An 18,349-nucleotide genomic window follows, 5' to 3' on the forward strand; every position below is an offset into this window, starting at 1 on the left:
CAGAAGTGCCCTCCATCCCTGCCCCAACTGGAGGGCAGGGATAAGGTGTGTGTGGGGGGGCACACTAAGGCTGGCATGGGGGTCTTTCCCCCCCTTGGAGTCACAGCCTTTAATGAAGCTGTGGTTGGATGGAGATGGGTGCATGCCCCACCCCCTGCAAGGAGGGGACACCCCTCGCTGGTGAGTGGAGTGGCTCCCACTGACACAGTGGAGTGAGGGAAGGCCACCGACCTCCCCTCATGGGAAGAAACTGAGGGTGGAGGGGGAAGTTAAAAACCCCTCCAGGCACACCCCTTGCAAGGGGGATACAGCAGTGCCCCAAAGCACATGGGGGGCACCCTGAGGCCAAGCTACCCCCAGTAATACACCCCCTAAACAGGAGGCAGCAGAAGGCACGAGGGAGGAGTAGGGACATGCCCCCCCCAGGGTGATCAGCTGCACCAAGGGCAGGGATAATGTACAGTACAGTACGCTGTAATGTACAGTGGTGGCCCCATGCACCAAGGCAAATAAGACCCCTCATTTTTGCGGGTGATAAGGGGTTAACCCTGTTGTGCCCCCCCTGCAGTTAGGAACCAAAGGACAAAAGCCCCTCCTAGCAGGCAGGGCCTGGTTGGGGGGGTCCTAGTCCCCCCCAAAGGCAGTGGAAAGCAGCAGCTGCTGACCCCTCTTCCCCACTTGGGGAGACATGAAGGGGAAAAGGACCTGAGAACCGTTTTGGGGAGGGAGGACAGAGGTTGGGAGGGATGTGTGACAGTGGGGGGAGGACAGAACCCTCCCCCATAGGTCCTCAGCACAGCAAGGCAGAGGGTCACCCATGGCCCCTGCTCCTCTGCAGGAAGGGAACATGCATCTCCCAGGCAGGGGGGCACCCACATCTCCCACCACCAGCAGGCAAGGAAGGCACCCATGCCCACCGGGGCTGGGGAGGATGACCAGGGGGCACACCAGGACCTCCCCCGTAAGAATAAGGCACCCAGCTGCCACAGCAGTGCCACCCCCGGCAGCGGTCGGAGTGGTGGGGGAGGCCACTAGCTGTTAGTCCGCTGCTTCTTCAGCACTGCGTACACATCCTCCACCTTGCTGAGCCTCTCGAAGAAGGGCAGCAGGTCCAGCAGCTCTGTATCCGCCATGTTATCGAACCAGGAGGCCACTGGCACCTACAGGCATATCAGGGGGTGGCGGATGAGGGGGGGAGCCCCTGCCAGCCCCCTTCCAACCTCCCCTCCCCAGCCTCCCCCCAGGGCTACATACGGCATTATCAGGGTGGAAGATGTAGGATGCAGGTGAGTTGTCCACTATGATGATGCGGTGCAGGTCACGGCCCAGGCGGCTCAGGTCCTTCACGTAGTTGCCACGGTGGAAGACACAGGATTCCCGGAAAAGCCGTGCCCGAAAAGCCCCCCATTTATCCAGCAGGTCAGCCACGGGGTCTGCGTACTGCAGGCATGGGAAGGAGGTCACAGGGGCACACCATGCCACTGTGCCCATCCCATGGTGATGCTGGCACCCAGCTCTCCATTGGTGCTGGTGCCACCTCGCCTCATGCCTCAGTTTCCCTGGCCAGCCCCCTGGAGAGGCAGGCAGGCAGCATGGTGTGACGCTGCTTGCAGGTAGCCAAGAGACAAAGGGTCAGCAATGCCCATGGGTGGGCAGGTGAGGAGAGCTGTGCCAGCATGGAAGTGGCCAGGCATGGGAACTGCAGGGGTACTCACCTTGGCCAGGCTGGCAGTGAAGAGCACGCACTCGAAGAGCTCACCCATGCGCTGCAGGAACTCATCCACGTGTGGCCTCTTGAGCACGTACACCTGAGGGCAGTGGGCAGCACCGTGGGCACTGGCCCACTCCCCAGTACCCACCCCCTCAGGGATACTTGTATCCCTCATCCCAGCCAGCAGCTCCCAGCTGGGGAAGGGGGCAAAAGACTGCCGGTGCCCTGTACCATGGGGGCTGCCCCATGAGGGCTGGGAGACGCCACAGCTTCGAGGGCACGTCCTGGGTGAAGCGTCCAGTCGGCTCCAGAGCCAAGTAACCAAGAACAGGCTGACTGCCCAGACCACAGCCTATCCTGGATTACTTGAACCCAGGGCTGACCATTGCAGGAGAGTACCGTGCCAGGACCTCCCTCACCTCCCCACCCTGCTGGGAAGGGGGGCCATCCACCTCTGCCCCCAGTGTACCAGCCCTGGCACCCTGACACCCCCAGCTGTGCCTCAGTGCAGAGCACTGGGACAGCTCCTGGTCCCCAGGAAGAGAGCAGGGGGGGCTGTGGCCCCCACCCACCAGACACACCCCCATTACCTGGTGCATGATGCCATCGATTTCCACAGGAATGATGAAGTCAGCGTTGTTCACCGGCTAAAGAGGGCACAGAGGGATCAGTGCTGGGCAGGTACCCCCCTGCCCACATGCTGCCTGTCTTCTGCCCCCTTCTGCCCCCCCACAGTCCCCTGACAGGGACACCCCATCCAACGCAGCAGGGCTGTGCCAGGGGCTGTTTGTGGGTGCTTGGGTGCTGTAAATCACTTGGGGGGTGACAGATCAGAGCAGGAAGGCATGAGGTAGGAGAAATAGGGTGGGATGAGGTTTCCCCCACCTTAAAGGAACTGTGCACCAGCGTCTCATCCAGGTCGATGACCACACACAGCTTGCTGGCATCCTGCGGCTTTATCTCAGGTAGGAGGTGTCTGACAGCAACCTGCAGTGAGAGAAAAGGGGAACACAGCCAAACCTGGGGGTCAGAAGGGTGGTGAGGTGGCCCCTTCACCCCTCAACCTGGCATAGGAAAAGTGCTAGGGCTGGGCAGCCCATGGCCCCACCCGTGTCCTGTCCCCAGTGCCAGGCTGGGGGTGCCCAGTGTGATGTTACCTTGGGCAGGGCCCCATTCTCCTCCACCAGCAGTGGGGCGCTGGTGGTGCCGGTGCAGGGCTCGCCCTCATCACGGCAGAGGCAGCAGAACAGTGACTGGAGGATGCTGCGGCTCCGTGGCTTCTTGGTGGGGGCCTGGTTACCTGCAGAGGAGGGATAAGGGGTAAGGGGGCAAGTGGCACACCCAGGGATCCCACCCATCCCAAGAAAGCGAGGAAGGTTGTGCTGTCAGCACAAAAGGTACCAGTGGACACCCCCCCCCGCACCCTTATTGGTCCCAGGCACCCATCCAGCTGCCCTTCCTGCCCCTGCCAAGGGCTGATGCCAGGGCAGTGTGGCAGACACAGGTGTCCATAGATCCCCCACATCCCCTCACCCTGCCGTAGTCGCACAGGAGACCCCCGTGGACATCCATGCACGCCTAGAGACCCTACAATAACACAGCAGGGCTTCGACCTAGCACCGCACGAGGGGGAACCACAGATCCCGGGTTCGTCCCTGCTGTCCCCGCCGGGGGGCACAGACACGAGGGGGGGTGGCCCTGTGGGAGGGGCCTCGCTGGAGTAGGAGGGGCACAGAGCCCCTGTTCTCCCCGCCCCCCTCCCCCCCGGCAGCTCCCCCTCTCATTGGCCGGTTCGAGCGTACTGGAGGAGAGAGACCAATCAGAACGAAGTGCTCGCCCCTGGGCACTGTTTCCACAGCCCCCATTGGCCCATGGAAGGGAAACTGAGGCAGAGGGGCAGCTCCTGCCCGCCCAAGGCAGCACAGCGGATCCAGCCCCTCTCCCACCGGCCCAGGGGGCGGGATCCTGCCCCCAGCCCGGGCCAGGAGCCGCAGCTTCCCCCTGCTTGTCCCACCCCCAGAAGCCGGACAAGGCACCCGTGCCCCAGCAGCCCTGTGAGGCAAGACCAACCCCTACTGGGGATGGACACCGTTCCCACGCTTGGCACTCTCCAGGTCCCCAGACGGGCCGGCAGCATCCCGCGTCGGGCAGGAGAACTGGCAACACTCCCCGCCAAAACCCCGGACGGGTCTCCGAGTTGTTTCGTGGGCTCCAGCGAGACGCCTAGCGCTCGGTTCCCCCCCTCTGCCTCAGTTTCCCCCCACCACCCCGGCGGTGTCTGCACCCCGCACCCGGCTGCGGAGAAAACAGCGCAGAGACACCGGGGCCCGAGCAGCACCATGACCACCCCAGGTCGATGACGGCGTTCGCGGGGGTCCAGGGTACAGCCCACGGCGCCCAGGAGGATACAGACAACTCCCCTCCCTCCAAACCGTGGCCCTCTCCGTGCTCCATCGTATCCCACTCTAGCCCTGGGGCAGCGCGATACACGAAGCAGGCTGAGACCGCCCTCAACTCATCACATCTCCGGAACAGCCTCCTGCAGGCCCCCAGTCCTCCCCCGATGCCAAAACACCTCGGACACCCTGGGGATCATCACCCCCCGGCGCAGGAGCGAAAAGGGGGGAAACCTCCCCCCCCGCGTTACCTTTCTCTTGCAGTGGGGCGCTCCCCTCTTCTCTGCTAACCTGGGCGATGATGGACTGGTGCTCCATGGGCTCCGAGGGGGTGGGAGGGGGCGGCCCCCCCCGGGCGGGGGGGGGGGAGGCGGGGCGGGGGGCCGGCGGCGGCGCGGGGCGGTGGGCGCGGGAGCGGCGCCGCGGAGGAAACTTTGTTACAACATGGAGTTTCCTCCGCCCGGGCTGGGGCTGCAAACATGGAACCCGGGCGCGGTTTCAAGGAACCCCTTAAAAGGGCAACACCGAGTGGGGGGGCCCTCTCCTCCTCCCACCTCCGCCTCCCGCCCCGCGGGGGAGGAGCGGGGGGTCCCCGCTGGCAGGAGAAGGGACCAGTAGAGGATTCTAGAGGGGGGGTCTGTGTCTCAGGTTTTAGCCGGGAAGGACCCCATTGCGCCGTGGTGGTGGTTACGGGGGTCGCCGCCAGACAGACACCCGGGCTCACCTACACCCACTCGGCTCCGGGATGATAGAGACAGGATCGACTGTGTTGTCATCCCCCAGGTGTCCCCCCAGTCCAGCTGGCAGCCCTAGGGAAGGAGAGAAGGATTCCTCCAGCCAACCCCGGCACATAAAACCGCCCCCGTGCTGGGTGTCTCCTGCAGCAGAGACCCCTGGACACTGTGGCTTCAGATTGTTTTGGGGGGGGAGTCCCCAGCTTGCCCCTCCCCGGCCACGGCTCCCCATTGCTACTGCAGACCACTGTACTGGGCAACAGGTGCTGGGGCACTGCACCAATAACCTCCTGTTTTTTTTTTTTTTTATTTCTTATCCTCTTTCTCCTGAAATTCCCAATTATTTGGGCAATTAGTATATATATATATAATCAATATATACCTGTAATTCTTCCTCTCCCGCCTTCAGAGGGAAGGCTGTTTCCAGATGCTTTCCGTAAAACATCTTTTACCAGGAGCTTGAGAATGCATCCACACTCTCAGGAAAACTGATTCCTCCCAAAGCCCCCATGAACTGGGGGTGTCTCTCTAGCCCCTTCTACGCCTGCAAGCCCGGCCGAGTCCTGACAGCTCTCGGTGGCTCTGAGCTCTGAGGTTGTTTGTACTCTTTTTCCCTCTGCCACCTGCGGTCTGGGATCTTCAGGGGCTGGAGTCGTTCTTTCTCGCCCGGGGGGGACCGGGGATACTGGGGAGGTGTCAGTGCCTGCGGAGACCACCCCCTGGTACTGCTCCGCCCCTCCATTTCCCTGGGGCTCATCCATCCCCAGCAGCCCCTGGGAAATGGGGCTGGAAGGGGACCTGCTAGTCTGGGACACATAGGGGCACGGCCCATGTCCCATGTCCCTCGGTGACCACTCTGAGAAATGGGGCCCGGCATTGGGAAGTTCCCTCACACCCCACGGTGTGCGGGATACTGCGGGGCCGGGAGGACCAGGCAGGTGGTGGAAACCGCATCCCAGTACCACAAACCCCGGGGGAACCGGGACAGATATGGTACGGGACTGCGGCTGCCAACCGGAACACGACGTCCTCCCACCTCCTCCGCCTGCTCCGAGGGTAGGCAGCGATCGTGCCTCAGTTTCCCTGCCCCTCGGCAGTGCTGGATAGGGAGACAGCTGCCTCCCCTGCCCGGCGGGAGGATGAGGAAGGAAGGGGCTGTGTCTCCTCCGCTATTTCGGGCTGACCTGTGGTACTCTTTCAGCCCAGGTGGAGCCGGGCCGGATGCCTGCCGCCTCCCCGCTGGGCTGGCCGGGCCGGGCTGTGCTGCCGGCCCTGCCAGGGGACAGCGCTCGCCGTGGGTATTGTCGTGTAGGCTGCACACCGCTCTGTCCCCCCTGCTGGACCTCTGGCCGAGTCCTGTTCCTTTCTCTGATGAGCCATACACGGGCAGCAGCTCCAGCTCAGTCAGGCCCTGCCTGTCCTCTAATTAATGTAATTAGGAAAATCTCCAGGCCAGATGCCTGCAGCAGAAGTCGAAGCATCGGTTCCAGGTTTGTTGCCAGCTCTGGGACAGATGTGGCAGCTGGGGAGCAATGGAGGATGCTGTCCACATCCTGGGGACGTGGACCTTGGGGGTACATGGGCCTCATCTTGCACCCTCAGCCCAGGCCAGAGGCAGGCAGACCCCAGGTGGACACATGGGGTGTGGGTACAGGGCAGAAAGGTACCAGGCACCCATCAGCTGGGAGCCAAGGGACTGTTCCGTGCTCCCTCCCCCCCATCATCCCCAGTCTACCTAGGGTCCTGGATGCTGTTCCCACAGCTGACCGTGGCTCTGGAAAGTCTGCCACAGACGAGGCCTGCGGCTGGACACCTCCTGGTAAGACCCGGGGCCAGGCAGGTGTCCCAGGAAGTGGGGGTGCCCTGGTCTGGGGGTTCTGGCAGGAGAAAGGCAATCCCTGGAGGCACAACCCTGGGGACCCCTGCCCCTCGAGACAAGTTATGGGGCTGCTCCCTCCACCCTCGAGACCCCAGCACCCCGCAACCCCACGGTCTCTGAGGATGGCCCCAAGCTTCTCTGCCCCAATCCCTGAAGGACCCCTCACTCCTGTACCATCGGAAACGGACACCCTAGGCTAGGAAAAGGCGGGGGGGAAGGAGGTAGGCATTGGGAAGGTTTGTGGAAACAGCGTGCCAGGAGGTAGTCCTCGTTCCTGCTCCTCCCCAGAACCGGTAGCAGCCCCAACGATGAGGGTCAGCTGCGCCCCTTATGGAGGAAGACAGGGAGGGGAGAAGGGGCAGGCGACCCACAGCCCCGCCTTTCTGTGGGCCCCACCGCTCTGACTCCGCCTTCCCGCAGGCCGAGGCAGGGCCAACGCTGAGGCGGGGGGAAGCACCGCCCACCCCGGCCAACATCGCCCTTTTAAGGAAGGGGGAATTCTTCACATAAACAAGCGCGGCCCCGGGAGCGAGAAGAAGGGGGGTGCCTGCCCAGGAGAGGGTGGGCACGGGGTGGGGAGGGTCCGCCCCTTCTCCCCCCCCCAAAATTCCACCCCTCTCCACCCCCGTCCGGGCAGCTTTGAGAAGGGGTATTTTGGGGTGGGGTGCCGGGGAGAGGGGGGAGCCTTGAAACAGCCAGGGAGCGTCTCGCAAGTTCGGGCCGCGGCGGGGGGCGAAGCGCGGTGGGACCCCCCACCCGGGGTACGGGGCTGGAGGGGGAGTACGAGCGACGGCCACCCCCGGGGGTGGCCTGAGCGGCCCCGCATCCGCATCCGGTGGGGCTGGCAGGCGGGAAACGGGGCATCCGGGGACGAGAGGGCACGGTGGGGGCTCCCACCTCCCCTCTCCCTCCCGGGGCAATGCAGAGGACTGGGCTAAGCCCTCGCCCTCACATATCCCCACGGCCACGTGTGTGTGTATACAACCCCGCACCGAGCCCCCCATCCCGGGGCAAAGGGTCCGCTATAGGGCACGGGGCGAGGCCATGGGGGTCCCCGCCCTGAGGCGCGCAGCATCAGCGAGGTTGAGGCCAGGTCACAAACATGCCATTTATCAGACGCTCCTTCCTCCCCCACAACCCGAATTCAGGAGCCCTCCGTGGGGTTCTAGCCGGTCCGGTGGAGAGGCTGGTGGCCCTGGCCCTCCCGGGCAGGGAGGGTTGATGGTAGCGGTCCCGGGAGGTGATTAGCGGTCCCGGGCGGTAATTAGCGGTCTCGGGCGGTAATTAGCGGTCCCAGGGACCTGCGACTCCTGGCACTAATGAGGAAGGGAGGTCTCCGGGGCCCACTTACTCGCTGAAGCATCTGTGCTAAGGGCTGGGGACACCTCCCGTTGCTCCCCCCCTTCCCTCTCAGCATACAGCCTCGACCAGCACAGCACCCTGATTTGGGGAAGGGGCTCTAATAGGTTGGAGGGACGTCTGCCTGGCTGTTAACCCTTTCCTTGCTTCCTTATGGCCAGAATGTAATTCCCGGGGCTTGGTGTGGCATCAAATTGGTGTGGGGGCTGTGCTGGGCAGGGAGTGGGGGACAGTAGGAGAGGACAGGGTCTGTCACTGGGTCCCTGCCAGCACCGGTGGGTCGAGGGAGACGCCAAAGCTGAACCGGCTGTGGCGGCCCTGGGCAAGAAACCCGGCTCCATGTGCAATGCTGCAAGTCCAGATCTGTGTAGGGCAAAGAGGGTGAGGGGGGTGGGTACCTACTGGGGAGGTCACACCCCCCCCCCAGCCACCCCTTTTTGTGGTGCCAGCCCTACCAGGTAGGTGACAAAGGCCACATAGGCGGCCAGCAGCAGGCCCAGGGGGATGTAGTACTCAAAGCCCTGCAGGGTGGGCAGGAAGTCCACGACGAAGTAGATGTTGATGGCACAGACCAGCCCTGTGATGAGGGTCATTAGCACCTTCCCGGGGCTGTGGGCAGGGGAGCAGGCATCAGTGCCAAGGCAGAGCCCCCATCCCGTGTGCTACTGGGCACAGTGGTCTGGGAGATCTGGGGTCCCCAGACAGGTAGTCTCGGCACCCTATGGCAATACTGCTCCCTTATGATGGGGTTATGGGTGTAGGTTTTGGTTGCCCTGTGAATGCAGGGCTGGCAGTGGCAGGAGATTGCTGAGGACTTGTGGCAAGGACCAGGCATGGCATTGTGATGGAGAGGGCAGTGATAGGGTTTGTCCCACTCTTGCTGCCCTGGGCATGTGGGAATTAACATGCTCCCTCCTACCACAAAGCCAACATACCAATTTCCCCCATGGTGTGGTTTAGGGTGGGCAGAATGGGCCAAAGGGAGGGTCCTTAAATCTGGGGCATGCTGCTCTGTGCCTCCCCCCGACTCTGACACTCACAGGCTGTTGGTGAAGTCCTGCATTAGTGGGCGCAGGCTGGTGAAGGTGAGGACAGGCAGGACAGCAAAGGGCAGCTGGAAAAAGAGTGGGGTGAAGAGGGGCAAGGCTGTCAGGAAGGGCTGTTGGGGTGCAGGCAGTCTTCCCCCCCCCTCCCCCCTTACCAGGATGCTCTGGAGGACATTGAGCAGGTCGTTCATGCCTGTGAGATGACTGACATCCCTGAAGGCAGCCACGAAAACAGTGGGCAGAATGGCAAAGGAGCGGGTGAAGAGCACCCGTGCAAAGCGAGACCAGCGGAGCTGCAGGAAGCCCTGTGGATGGACACGGCGAAACCTGCACCCCTTACCCCTCGTTGTGCTCCAGGGTGGTCCTCCCAAGTGCTGTCTCGGAGGCACACGAGGAGTGCATCACCCCTTCCTCTGTGCCAGGGCGCCGAACAAGCCCTGCAGGGCTGCCGGGCCCCGCTAGGTGTCAGTTCCAGCTCATTAAGCAAACGGGATCATTAGGGAGCCACAGGGTGCCTCTGGGAGGGCGTGTCACAGGGGGCGGGGGTGGCTGTGCCGCGACAATAGGTGGGCATCATCCCCATCCCACTTCCCGGGGACCCTGGTGCCAACAAGGTGCGATCCATTGGGTGGACAATACCCCTGTGCCTGGCTCCCGGCCGGAATGAGGGACAATTCATTCTGCCAAATACCGCTGGGAGGTGTGCTTCTAGGACCCCTCACTCGTGATTTCCCTCCTTCCCAGCTGCTCTCCTTGAGGGTGAGGGCCAGCATTCCTGCCCCTTACCTCCATGACAAACTGTCCCGCGTAGGTCCCGGTCATTGTGGAGCTCTGCCCTGCTGCCAGGATCCCAATGGCCCAGATGTACAGTGCCACTGCCCCAAAATAGCATCCCAGGATGACACCCTGTGTGGAGACACTCCCATGGGTATGCCAAAGTCCCACCCCAGTCAGCTCCCAGTCTCTCAGTGGGGTCATAACCCCCAGACCCAGAGGTCAATGGGTGGGAGTGCTATGTCCCTGAGTGGTTACAGATGCCTGCTGGGCACAACCCCAAGACCACTCACCCCCTGGTAGATATCCACAGAGACCGTCTCATTGTTGGTAGGGAAGATGTTGGCGTAGTGGCTGATGCTGCTGTTGATACACTTGTTGCGCTGCAAGGCACGGTGGGCACACGCATGATGTCCACTCAGTAGCCCCCACAGACACCCCACCCCCACACCACATCTCAGGGATGAGGACACCCACTCCTCCAGGGATGCTCACTCTGCCTGTCTCCTCAGCTGGATGCAGACATTATCTCCCCACAGGCACATGGTGACACTCACCACATCCTCGTTTCGCTGATGGTAGAAAGCCTCGCCGAAGACAGCCATGACAAAGAGGTTGATGAGAAAGGAGACAAAGAGGGCCAGGCAGGACTCGATCAGGAAATATGTATTGGCCTCTTGCACTGCCTCCTTCTTGGACCGGTCAATCACCCTTGTCTGGGAACAGCAGGTAACATGGGTGCCATGGGGTCAGGCACACACGCCCAGTCCCACAGCCAGGACCAGCTGGTCCCCACCAAGTGTCCCCTGAGACATCCTGGGATGTCAGTGTCTTGGTCTCACCTTGACCAAGGAGGAGTGGAGGAAGATGTTATGAGGCATAATGATGGCACCAACAATGCCCACAGCCTGAAGAAGCTCCTCTCGCCCACAGCCCAGACAGTAAGGCAGAAAAATGCCCTTCAACACCTCCACCTGCCCTGGTCTTGCCAGCACATACTGGAGACCAGCGGAAAGGGGCACTGTGAGTTGGCACTCCTCCTGCTGCAGCCTGGTGCCAGGAGGAGTGCCTTGTGGGGGTCCTCTGCTAGCACTCTGCAGGGAAAGAGGTGTCCCCTTCTCCCCTCTTCACCTCGTAGCCAAAGGTCAGGGCCATGATGGTGATGAGGAGGCCAAAGAAAGCCTCCAGTTTACGGAGTCCTAGAGAGGTTGAGAGTTGGGGTGAGACAGAGCAGGGGACACTGGTGCCACTTCAGCACCTAGGCTGCCCAGGAAAAATTTCCCTCCTTTTTCTCTACCCTGGTACTCACCATACTTGTCGAGGAAGAGAAAGAAAAGGGTGTCTACGATGGTGATGAGGACCCCACCCCAGAGAGGGATGCTGTGGGATGACAAGGGGCAGTGTTACATACATGCCCCTTGGAGGATTGGGGCCATGAGGGGGGTGGGGGGTCCTGGTGGGATGGCTTACTGGCCAGCTGAGAGCAGACTGAAGGCGATGGCTGTTCCAATCACCTCCTGCATGTCGGAGCCAATGATGGCAATCTCGATCATGAGCCATAGCAGCACGCGGGGCACCTAAAGGGGCCAGTGAAGACCCTGGGTGGGTGAGCACAGCATACAGGGTGGAGACCACTGTCCCTGACCCCAGCCTGTGGCTAGCCACCCAGAGCAGTGTTCGCACCCTGGGAGACCCCTCAAGTCTCTCCCACAACATGGGGTTCAAGATGGATCTTAAATCTTGGCCTGCGCCCCCCTCCCCATCCCCCAGCATCTTTCTGCTTTCTCCCCCTGCGCCCCCCCTGCAGTCCTGCTCCCCCATCCCTGCCAGGACTGCCACCAGCCCAAGCGTGGGGTCTCCCACACTGTGATCCCCCGAGGGGGCTCCCGGTGGCTGCTCACCTTGGGGTAATAGAGGTAGCAAATCTCACTCAGGTCCTTCCCCGTCACCACACCCAGCCGGATGGCCAGGCGCTGGCACAGCAGCCCCAGGATGGTGGCCCACAGCAGCACCCAGAGCAGCTGGGGGATGGGAGGGAGACAGAGAGGGAGGGAGGCAGCAGGGGCTGGGCACCAGGCATCCGGCACCAGGCAGGGTCTGGATGCCAGGGGCTCCCAGTAAGATTATCAACCAGCCCAGGGACAGGGGAAGGAGAAGCCCAGAGGCGGTGGATATGGTCTGGTGGTGAAGGGTCTGAAGCACAGCTTGTGTGAGGAGCAGCTGAGGGAACTTGGGCTTTTCAGCCTGGGAAAGAGAAGGCTGAAGGGAGACCTTATCCCTCTCTGCAGTTCCCTGAAAGGAAGTTGTAGCCAGATGGGTGTTGGTCTCTTATCCCAAGTAACAAGGGATAGAACAAGAGTAAATGACCTCAAGTTGTGCCATGGAAGGTTCAGATTAGATACTGGAAAAAATTTATTTACCGAAAGGGTTGTCAAGCATTGGAACAGGCTGCTCAGGGAAGTGGTGAAGACACCATCCCTAGAGGTATTTTAAAGCACCACAAAGATGTGGTGCTGAGGGAAATGGTTTAGTGGTGAACTAAGAAGCATTGTGTTAATGGTTGGACTTTATGATCTTAAAAGTCTTTTCCAACCAAAAAGATCCTATGGTCCCCAACCCAGGCAGAGATGTGGCACCCCTGGGTGCCCTCCCCCTTTGCCAACCTCTCCCCATGCACAATTTCTCTTCCTGTTCCCGGGGCTGGGGAAGCCAGGTTGTCATGGGGCTGGCAGCCATTGGGACAGGAGTGGTTACGAAACCCCCAACAGCTTCCTGACCCTCGGACTGGGGGTGCTCAGGGCTCACCTTGAATCCCGCCACTGCCCCACACTGCAGGTCTGACTCCACATTGCCTGGGTCCAGGTAGGCGATGCTCATGAGGAAACCAGGACCAGTGAAAGCCCAGAGTTTCCTAAAGCTGAAACCAGGCTGGGACAAGGCAAGCAGGCCAGTGAGGAGCTCCCATTCAAACCCAGTGCCTCCCAGCTGCACCCCCTGTCCTTTCTAGCCTGTTGCTGGGAAGCCCTTCACTGCCTTCACAGTCTCATTTCACACCCAGAAGACACTCCTGCCTCCCATCCCCTCTGCATTAGCAGCAGTGCTGAGGGGCAGTGAGACCCCCTCCCCATCCCACATGGAGACAGGTTGGGCAGCGATTTCCAGGGGCTCCTGAGGCTGTCGGGCACCATTAATTGTGTTCCATGGGATCCCACTGCCAAGTCCTGCTTTTACCGCCCCTCCTGCCAGGGGAACCCTTCTCCCTTTCCCTTCTCCCTTCCCCAGGACTGGCAGGGGATGGTGGGGCTGGCAGGGTGTAGGAAGCTAGGGGAAGTGCTGCTGGGCTGGGCATGGGTGGCCTGGGACAGGGAGCTCAGGAGGTATGAAAGCAGAAGGGTGATCCCTGGGTAGCACCTTGCCTCATGCCTCTGTTGCCCCACCTGAGAACCTTTAAGTGAGGAAATGCTCACCCTGGGGCCGTGCTTTGCCTGAGCTGTGTCTGGGGACACTGATGTCTCCCCCCTTGCTCTTTGCCCGCCCCCACGGTCTTTGAGGGACTGACTCCCTTACCCTGCCTCTGCCTAACCTCAGGGAGACCTCTCAGGGAGAGCTGGCAGCACCTACCCTGCCACCCTTGGGGATGCTGATGAGCTCGTCCAGGTAGGTCTGATCCTGGGTGCCACGGTGCTGTGGGGGCACGGGGCTCCCCCTGGTGCTGTAAGCCTGGGCTTGGCCCTGGTTCAGGGATGCGGTGAGGCCTGGGGCACAAGGCAAAGGAGGAGGGTAGGTGGCAGCCCGCCAGGGGACAAGGACACTGGTGGCTGCCAGCCATAGTACCGCCTTTCCCCAAGTCCCATCTGTCCCTGCCCGGTGAGGCGCATGAGGGAGGAGCTCCATTTTTCTTTTCCATGCGCCATGAGAGTGACCATATGGGGGATGCCAGTGGCTACTCAAAGGGTTTGGATGCCACCTCCAGCTCAGGTGTCCCTAAAAACCCTTGGTCCCAGCCCAGTCTTTACTAGTCCAAGAACAAAGGGACAGGAGAGGACTTTGTTCCAGATCTTGCTGCTGGGTGGTCATGGAGGAGGGGGGACAAAGGGTTGGTACTAGTTCCAATCCCGCTGCAGCCCACCCGTATCCTAGGAGCATGGGAGAATCATGGATGAACTTGGGGGAAGAGAGAACAGGGACAGGTGGGGAAGCAGGACAGTCTGGAAAAGATGATGCCCATAGGGAGGGGAGAGCAGAGCCAGCGGTCCTGGAGTGGAGGGAAGGGGAGGGTCTTAGGGAAGGGAAGGAGGCATGGGGGGACCCACATGTCATGGGGCTCACCTGGCTCCAGTGATGCCATGCCTGGGTCCGATCTGGAGGTGGTACCGGGGAGCAATGATCTTGACACTGGGTGCAATTCTGGCCACACAGATTTTAAACGACCCCCCAGCTGCCCTCCCAAGGAGGAGGAGAAGGAAGTGCTCCTTCCTCACCTCGCCTGCTTGGAAAAGGAACGTGCCTGGTGGGGGCTGGGTCCTTTGAGTAAGCATGGTCTCAGTTTCCTCACCCTACGCCAGGAAGTGGGTAACCCATTGCCTCTTTCCCCCAGTCATGTGCAAACACGGATAACCCACACCAGGGGGGTGGGAGCATGCCTGCCTGTCACCTTTCATGACATGCCAGAGTTCCTGCACCTTGGGTGGCTGGGGGGACAGGGGATAGTGTCCCACAGCATGGGGAGGCCGGGCTGGCCCCACACCATCAGGGGAAAGGCTGAAGGAGTGGGAGTGAGGAGGAACCAGGCATGAATTTCACAAATGTGTGACTAGGTCAAAATGCATCCTCAGCTGCAGTGCGGGGGGGTACCCCACCAGGCTGGCTCTGAGGCACAGAGCGCTTATGCCATCTCTGAGGGGGCCATCACACCAAAGGTGAGGTGCTTGGTGCAGTTGCGGGTCAGGCTGTGGGGCATCCCATCCCCAGGACCCTCCTTGCTGTGGAGGTGGGAGCAGGAGCACTCCAGATGGACTTAATGGGTGCCTGGGTGGTATCGTCTGCCTCTTTAGGGCACCTCTCTACCACTGAGCCGTGCCCCACAGAGAGGTAGGCATTGAGATCTGCCCCCAGGGAGATGTGAGGTGATGGTGGGCTCAGGGTTGTGAGCCTGGCTCTGCCCCAGGGTATGTCCCAGGCACACCCTGCCCAAGGCAGGAACTGGAAGAGCCCAGGCAGCAGGCAGGACATCAGGGTCCCTTCGAGGTTGGAACAGTGGCAGTGGGGGTAGCACAGAACTCAGCACGTCCTGCCCTCCCCTGCCTCAGTTTCTCCAAAGCAAACAGACCTGGACAGGCAGCACTGACAGCTTTATTCCCCCTTAGCTGGAGGGTGGTGAGGCAGGGGACCGCGGAGAGGGTGTCTGGCAACTCTGGCACAGGCAAAGCGGCTCCCAGGGGGGCGCTGGCGATTGAATGGGGCAAAGAATTGGGCGGCAAAGGAGATGAGGTCGCAGGGCTGCCGCAGAAGCACGGCCTGGATGAAGTCGTCCAGCACTGCCCAGAACTCGGGGTGCTGCTGGAGGTATTCAGTGTGGGATGCTTCTAGCTCCTCCTGCGGTGAGGTGGGCAAGGTGGGCAAGTTGGGCAAAGGCCCTGATGTTCCCTGCCCCGGGCATCAGTGTGCCCCCCAGCCACGGTGCCAGGATAGTGGGGGTGGGCAGGATGCCTGCCCTGCATTCTTCTCCACTCTGAGGAGCTTGGGGTGGGGAGAAGGGTGTGTGCTGGCCAGCCTGATCCCCACTGTGCCCCCTGGGCACCCCAGGGGAGACCCTGCTGTGGAATGGCACAACCCCCTGTCCCCTCCATCTCACCTTCCTGTTCAGGAACCAGGAATAAAGCTGGATGTCCTCCTCCCAGTCCAGGGGCTGTTTGGGAGAGGGAGGCTGGGGCTCGACCTCACCTGGTAGCAAAAAAGTAGGGCAGGGTGTTCCCCAGTCAGACCGCAGGCAGGAGCTGCCCGTGCTGGGGGGCACAAGCCTCCCACACCCCTCCATACTTGTTTCACCAGGGGCAGACTCATTCTGCAGAAGCACCAGCATCGGGGAGCCGACCTGCACCCGTCGGACCAAACGCCTATGAGGAAAAGAGATGGTGACCCCCCTTGTGGTTCCCCACCAGGCTGACAGGACTGGGGGTGACCCCGGCTGGACCCCAGCCCATACCCATTGGGGAGGAAGCTGCTGTGCCAGATGGTGGAGGTGCCTGCCCTGGCGTGCACAGCTCGCTCCATCACAAACACCTCTGACTCTGCTGAGCCCACTGACTGCTGCTGGATGCCCAAGGCATGCTGGGGGAGCACAACCAGTAGTCATCCCTGTCCCAGAGTTACCCCTGCCCCCAGGTGCCATCCCCATGCCCTTCCATGCTATCACCCACACTCGGTTCACTTCCACCTCCCATATTATTCTCCAGCACCCCCAATCTGACCCAAACTCCCTCCCCCACGAGCTCCCCTGGCCAGTGGCTCACGTAGCTGGAGGTGCAGAGTTGGCCCTCGGTGTCGATGGTCGGGAAGACGAGGCCAGGGGGCACAGCCTGCTGGCATGCCAGCACCCGCAGCAGCAGGATGCTGGCACCTTCTGGCATCAGCCCCTGCAGCTCATCCCGGAGGTAGTAAAAGCTCCGGGTCTGTGGTTCTGCCTGCAGAGACAGCCAGCCACCACCTCGTGGGACAGTCACAGCTCCAGCCTCCTCAGGGACATGGAGCCCATGGAGCCTGGGGACACCCCTGGGTGGGTCCCAGGATGTTCCCCATCTGGGGGACAGAGAGGACAGACTCCCACTCAGACTCACCTCTCCTTCCTGGAGCGTCTTGGTGACAGTCATGCCATGCTCGTGGTACACCATATGGGTCCTCCTCTCTACCGGGTGTGCTCTGAGCTGCAGGAGGGGTGGGGGGAACACAGTGGAAGGAAGAGCCAAGGCACTCCCTCTCCGAGGTGGCACATCCCATCAACCCTTTCAGTCAGGGTACCATGCCAGATGCACTGTGGGGAAGTCCCCATGCCAGCTGCCACCCAGTATAGGAGAAGGGGACTAGGCTGGTGGGACAGAGCTGATGTCAGAGAGAGGACAGCAGACTGCCCACCATGACCTTGCATGGGGCACAGCCCCCAAGAGGGCATGACTGCAGGGGGCAGGTCTCAGGCAAGGTGACACGCCACCACCACATCAATCACCTCCAAACGCTCCTGCTCCTCCTGCTCCAGGGTCTCCAGCAGCGGGGTCACATAGGCTGGCAGAGAAAAGCCACCCTCAGCCCACCTGGCTGGCACTGCAGCAGTGACTCCCAGCCCTGCGTACCAGTGAGACTGGGATGCTCCAGCCCTGGGAAGGGGAAGGACATCCCAAGCCACCCCTGGCTCACCTTTGAGGGTGCTGGAGCAGGGCACGCCATCCCGTCTGACACGGAAGCCGGCTCGCACCAGGAGGCAGCTCCGCATCGGCTTGCCTGCCCTCTTGTAGGGTGCCCATTGAGCTGCTGCCCACCACTGGCCCATAGTCTGGTCCCCCGGCTGGTCCCCTGCAGCCTGGTCCCTCGGCTCATCCCCTGCTGCCACCACTTCCAGCCTCTCAGTGAACAGGCAGCGCTCCAGCTCCTCCGGCCCTGCCCGGGGGTAACGATCAACCCTGCCCCGAGGGACGGTCACCCTTGCCCAGGCCACCTCCCTGCCTCAGTTCTGGCTCTCTCGGACTCGCTTGGCTGAGTCCCTTACCGTTTATCCGGCTCAAGCCCCCACGACCCCCTTCCTCCCACCCCTAGCCGGTGCCCCCCACCCGCTATTGCTCAGGGCACAGCATATGGGACAAGAGGGAGGCCGGGGATGGGGACACCCACCGATGAGATTCAGGAGCTCGGCGGCTGCCTGCGTGAGGGCTGGGGTGTCCTGCTGGCCCTTGGGGTGCTGCTCCATGCCTCCCTTGGGGGTTCCTCCTGTCGGACCCCAGGTGAGAGGGCAGCACCAAGCCGCGCTGTGCCCCCGCTGCCCACGTGTAACCCTGCCGGGGCGGGAGGGGGGGGCGGGGAGGGGGGAAGGTTGGGAAGAGCAGACACCCCCCTCCCTCCGGTCCCTGCAGCCTCCCCCCCCCCCTCCCTTGTCGCCCTCCCCATCCTCCTTCAAGAGCCCTCCAACACTCCCCACCCCAGCAGCCCCCCGACACCCCGCCCCAGGCCCCAGACCTGCCCGGCCGGACCCAGGTGCCCCCTCTCCCCCCCCTCCCCACGGCTTCAACCGTCTCCAGAGCAACGGCCTGGCCCCGCCTCTTAAAGGGGCAGCGACCCCACAGAGGGGGTTTTTCCAGGGCGGTGGGTGTGGGTGGGGTGCAGGCCTCGGCCGCAGAGGGAAAGAGCCAAAGAGGTATCAGTCCGACCCAGTCTTTTATTTGAAGGGGGGTGGTGCTGGTGGG

The 18,349-nt window shown here is 62.0% G+C and overlaps 3 protein-coding genes across 6 annotated transcripts; all 3 read right to left on the bottom strand.

Moving 5' to 3' along the window:
• Positions 1–538: 538 nt before the first annotated feature.
• Positions 539–4,603, bottom strand: CTDSP1 (CTD small phosphatase 1). Of its 4 annotated transcripts, none has more exons than XM_071747714.1 (8): positions 4,359–4,508; positions 3,245–3,298; positions 2,869–3,011; positions 2,597–2,698; positions 2,302–2,358; positions 1,716–1,808; positions 1,255–1,440; positions 539–1,160 (listed from the first exon to the last, which is right to left on the bottom strand). In XM_071747714.1, exons 1-8 carry the CDS (start codon positions 4,423–4,425, stop codon positions 1,032–1,034), a joined length of 831 nt encoding a protein of 276 aa, XP_071603815.1. In that variant the 5' UTR covers positions 4,426–4,508; the 3' UTR covers positions 539–1,031. The 4 variants fall into 4 exon arrangements, with proteins under 4 accessions (XP_071603815.1, XP_071603813.1, XP_071603814.1 ...); XM_071747712.1 differs by lacking the exon at positions 4,359–4,508 and adding an exon at positions 3,782–4,298; XM_071747713.1 differs by lacking the exon at positions 3,245–3,298 and having other exon boundaries at positions 4,399–4,603.
• Positions 4,604–7,814: 3,211 nt separating this feature from the next.
• On the bottom strand, positions 7,815–14,749 carry SLC11A1 (solute carrier family 11 member 1). Its single transcript, XM_071747716.1, has 15 exons — positions 14,229–14,749; positions 13,521–13,654; positions 12,705–12,827; positions 11,801–11,920; positions 11,370–11,476; positions 11,209–11,279; positions 11,031–11,098; positions 10,742–10,897; positions 10,457–10,615; positions 10,193–10,282; positions 9,912–10,031; positions 9,281–9,430; positions 9,120–9,193; positions 8,535–8,688; positions 7,815–8,442 (listed from the first exon to the last, which is right to left on the bottom strand). The coding sequence occupies exons 1-15, from the start codon at positions 14,245–14,247 to the stop codon at positions 8,332–8,334; spliced, it is 1,656 nt and encodes a 551-aa protein (XP_071603817.1). The 5' UTR covers positions 14,248–14,749; the 3' UTR covers positions 7,815–8,331.
• Positions 14,750–15,233: 484 nt separating this feature from the next.
• On the bottom strand, positions 15,234–17,956 carry CATIP (ciliogenesis associated TTC17 interacting protein). The gene is made up of 9 exons (XM_071747717.1): positions 17,781–17,956; positions 17,310–17,549; positions 17,122–17,177; positions 16,736–16,822; positions 16,412–16,582; positions 16,105–16,229; positions 15,939–16,015; positions 15,754–15,842; positions 15,234–15,494 (listed from the first exon to the last, which is right to left on the bottom strand). The coding sequence occupies exons 1-9, from the start codon at positions 17,854–17,856 to the stop codon at positions 15,252–15,254; spliced, it is 1,164 nt and encodes a 387-aa protein (XP_071603818.1). The 5' UTR covers positions 17,857–17,956; the 3' UTR covers positions 15,234–15,251.
• Positions 17,957–18,349: the final 393 nt, after the last annotated feature.

The sequence above is a fragment of the Heliangelus exortis genome, chromosome 6 (assembly GCF_036169615.1).
Source record: "Heliangelus exortis chromosome 6, bHelExo1.hap1, whole genome shotgun sequence".
Classification (NCBI taxonomy): Eukaryota; Metazoa; Chordata; class Aves; order Apodiformes; family Trochilidae; genus Heliangelus; species Heliangelus exortis.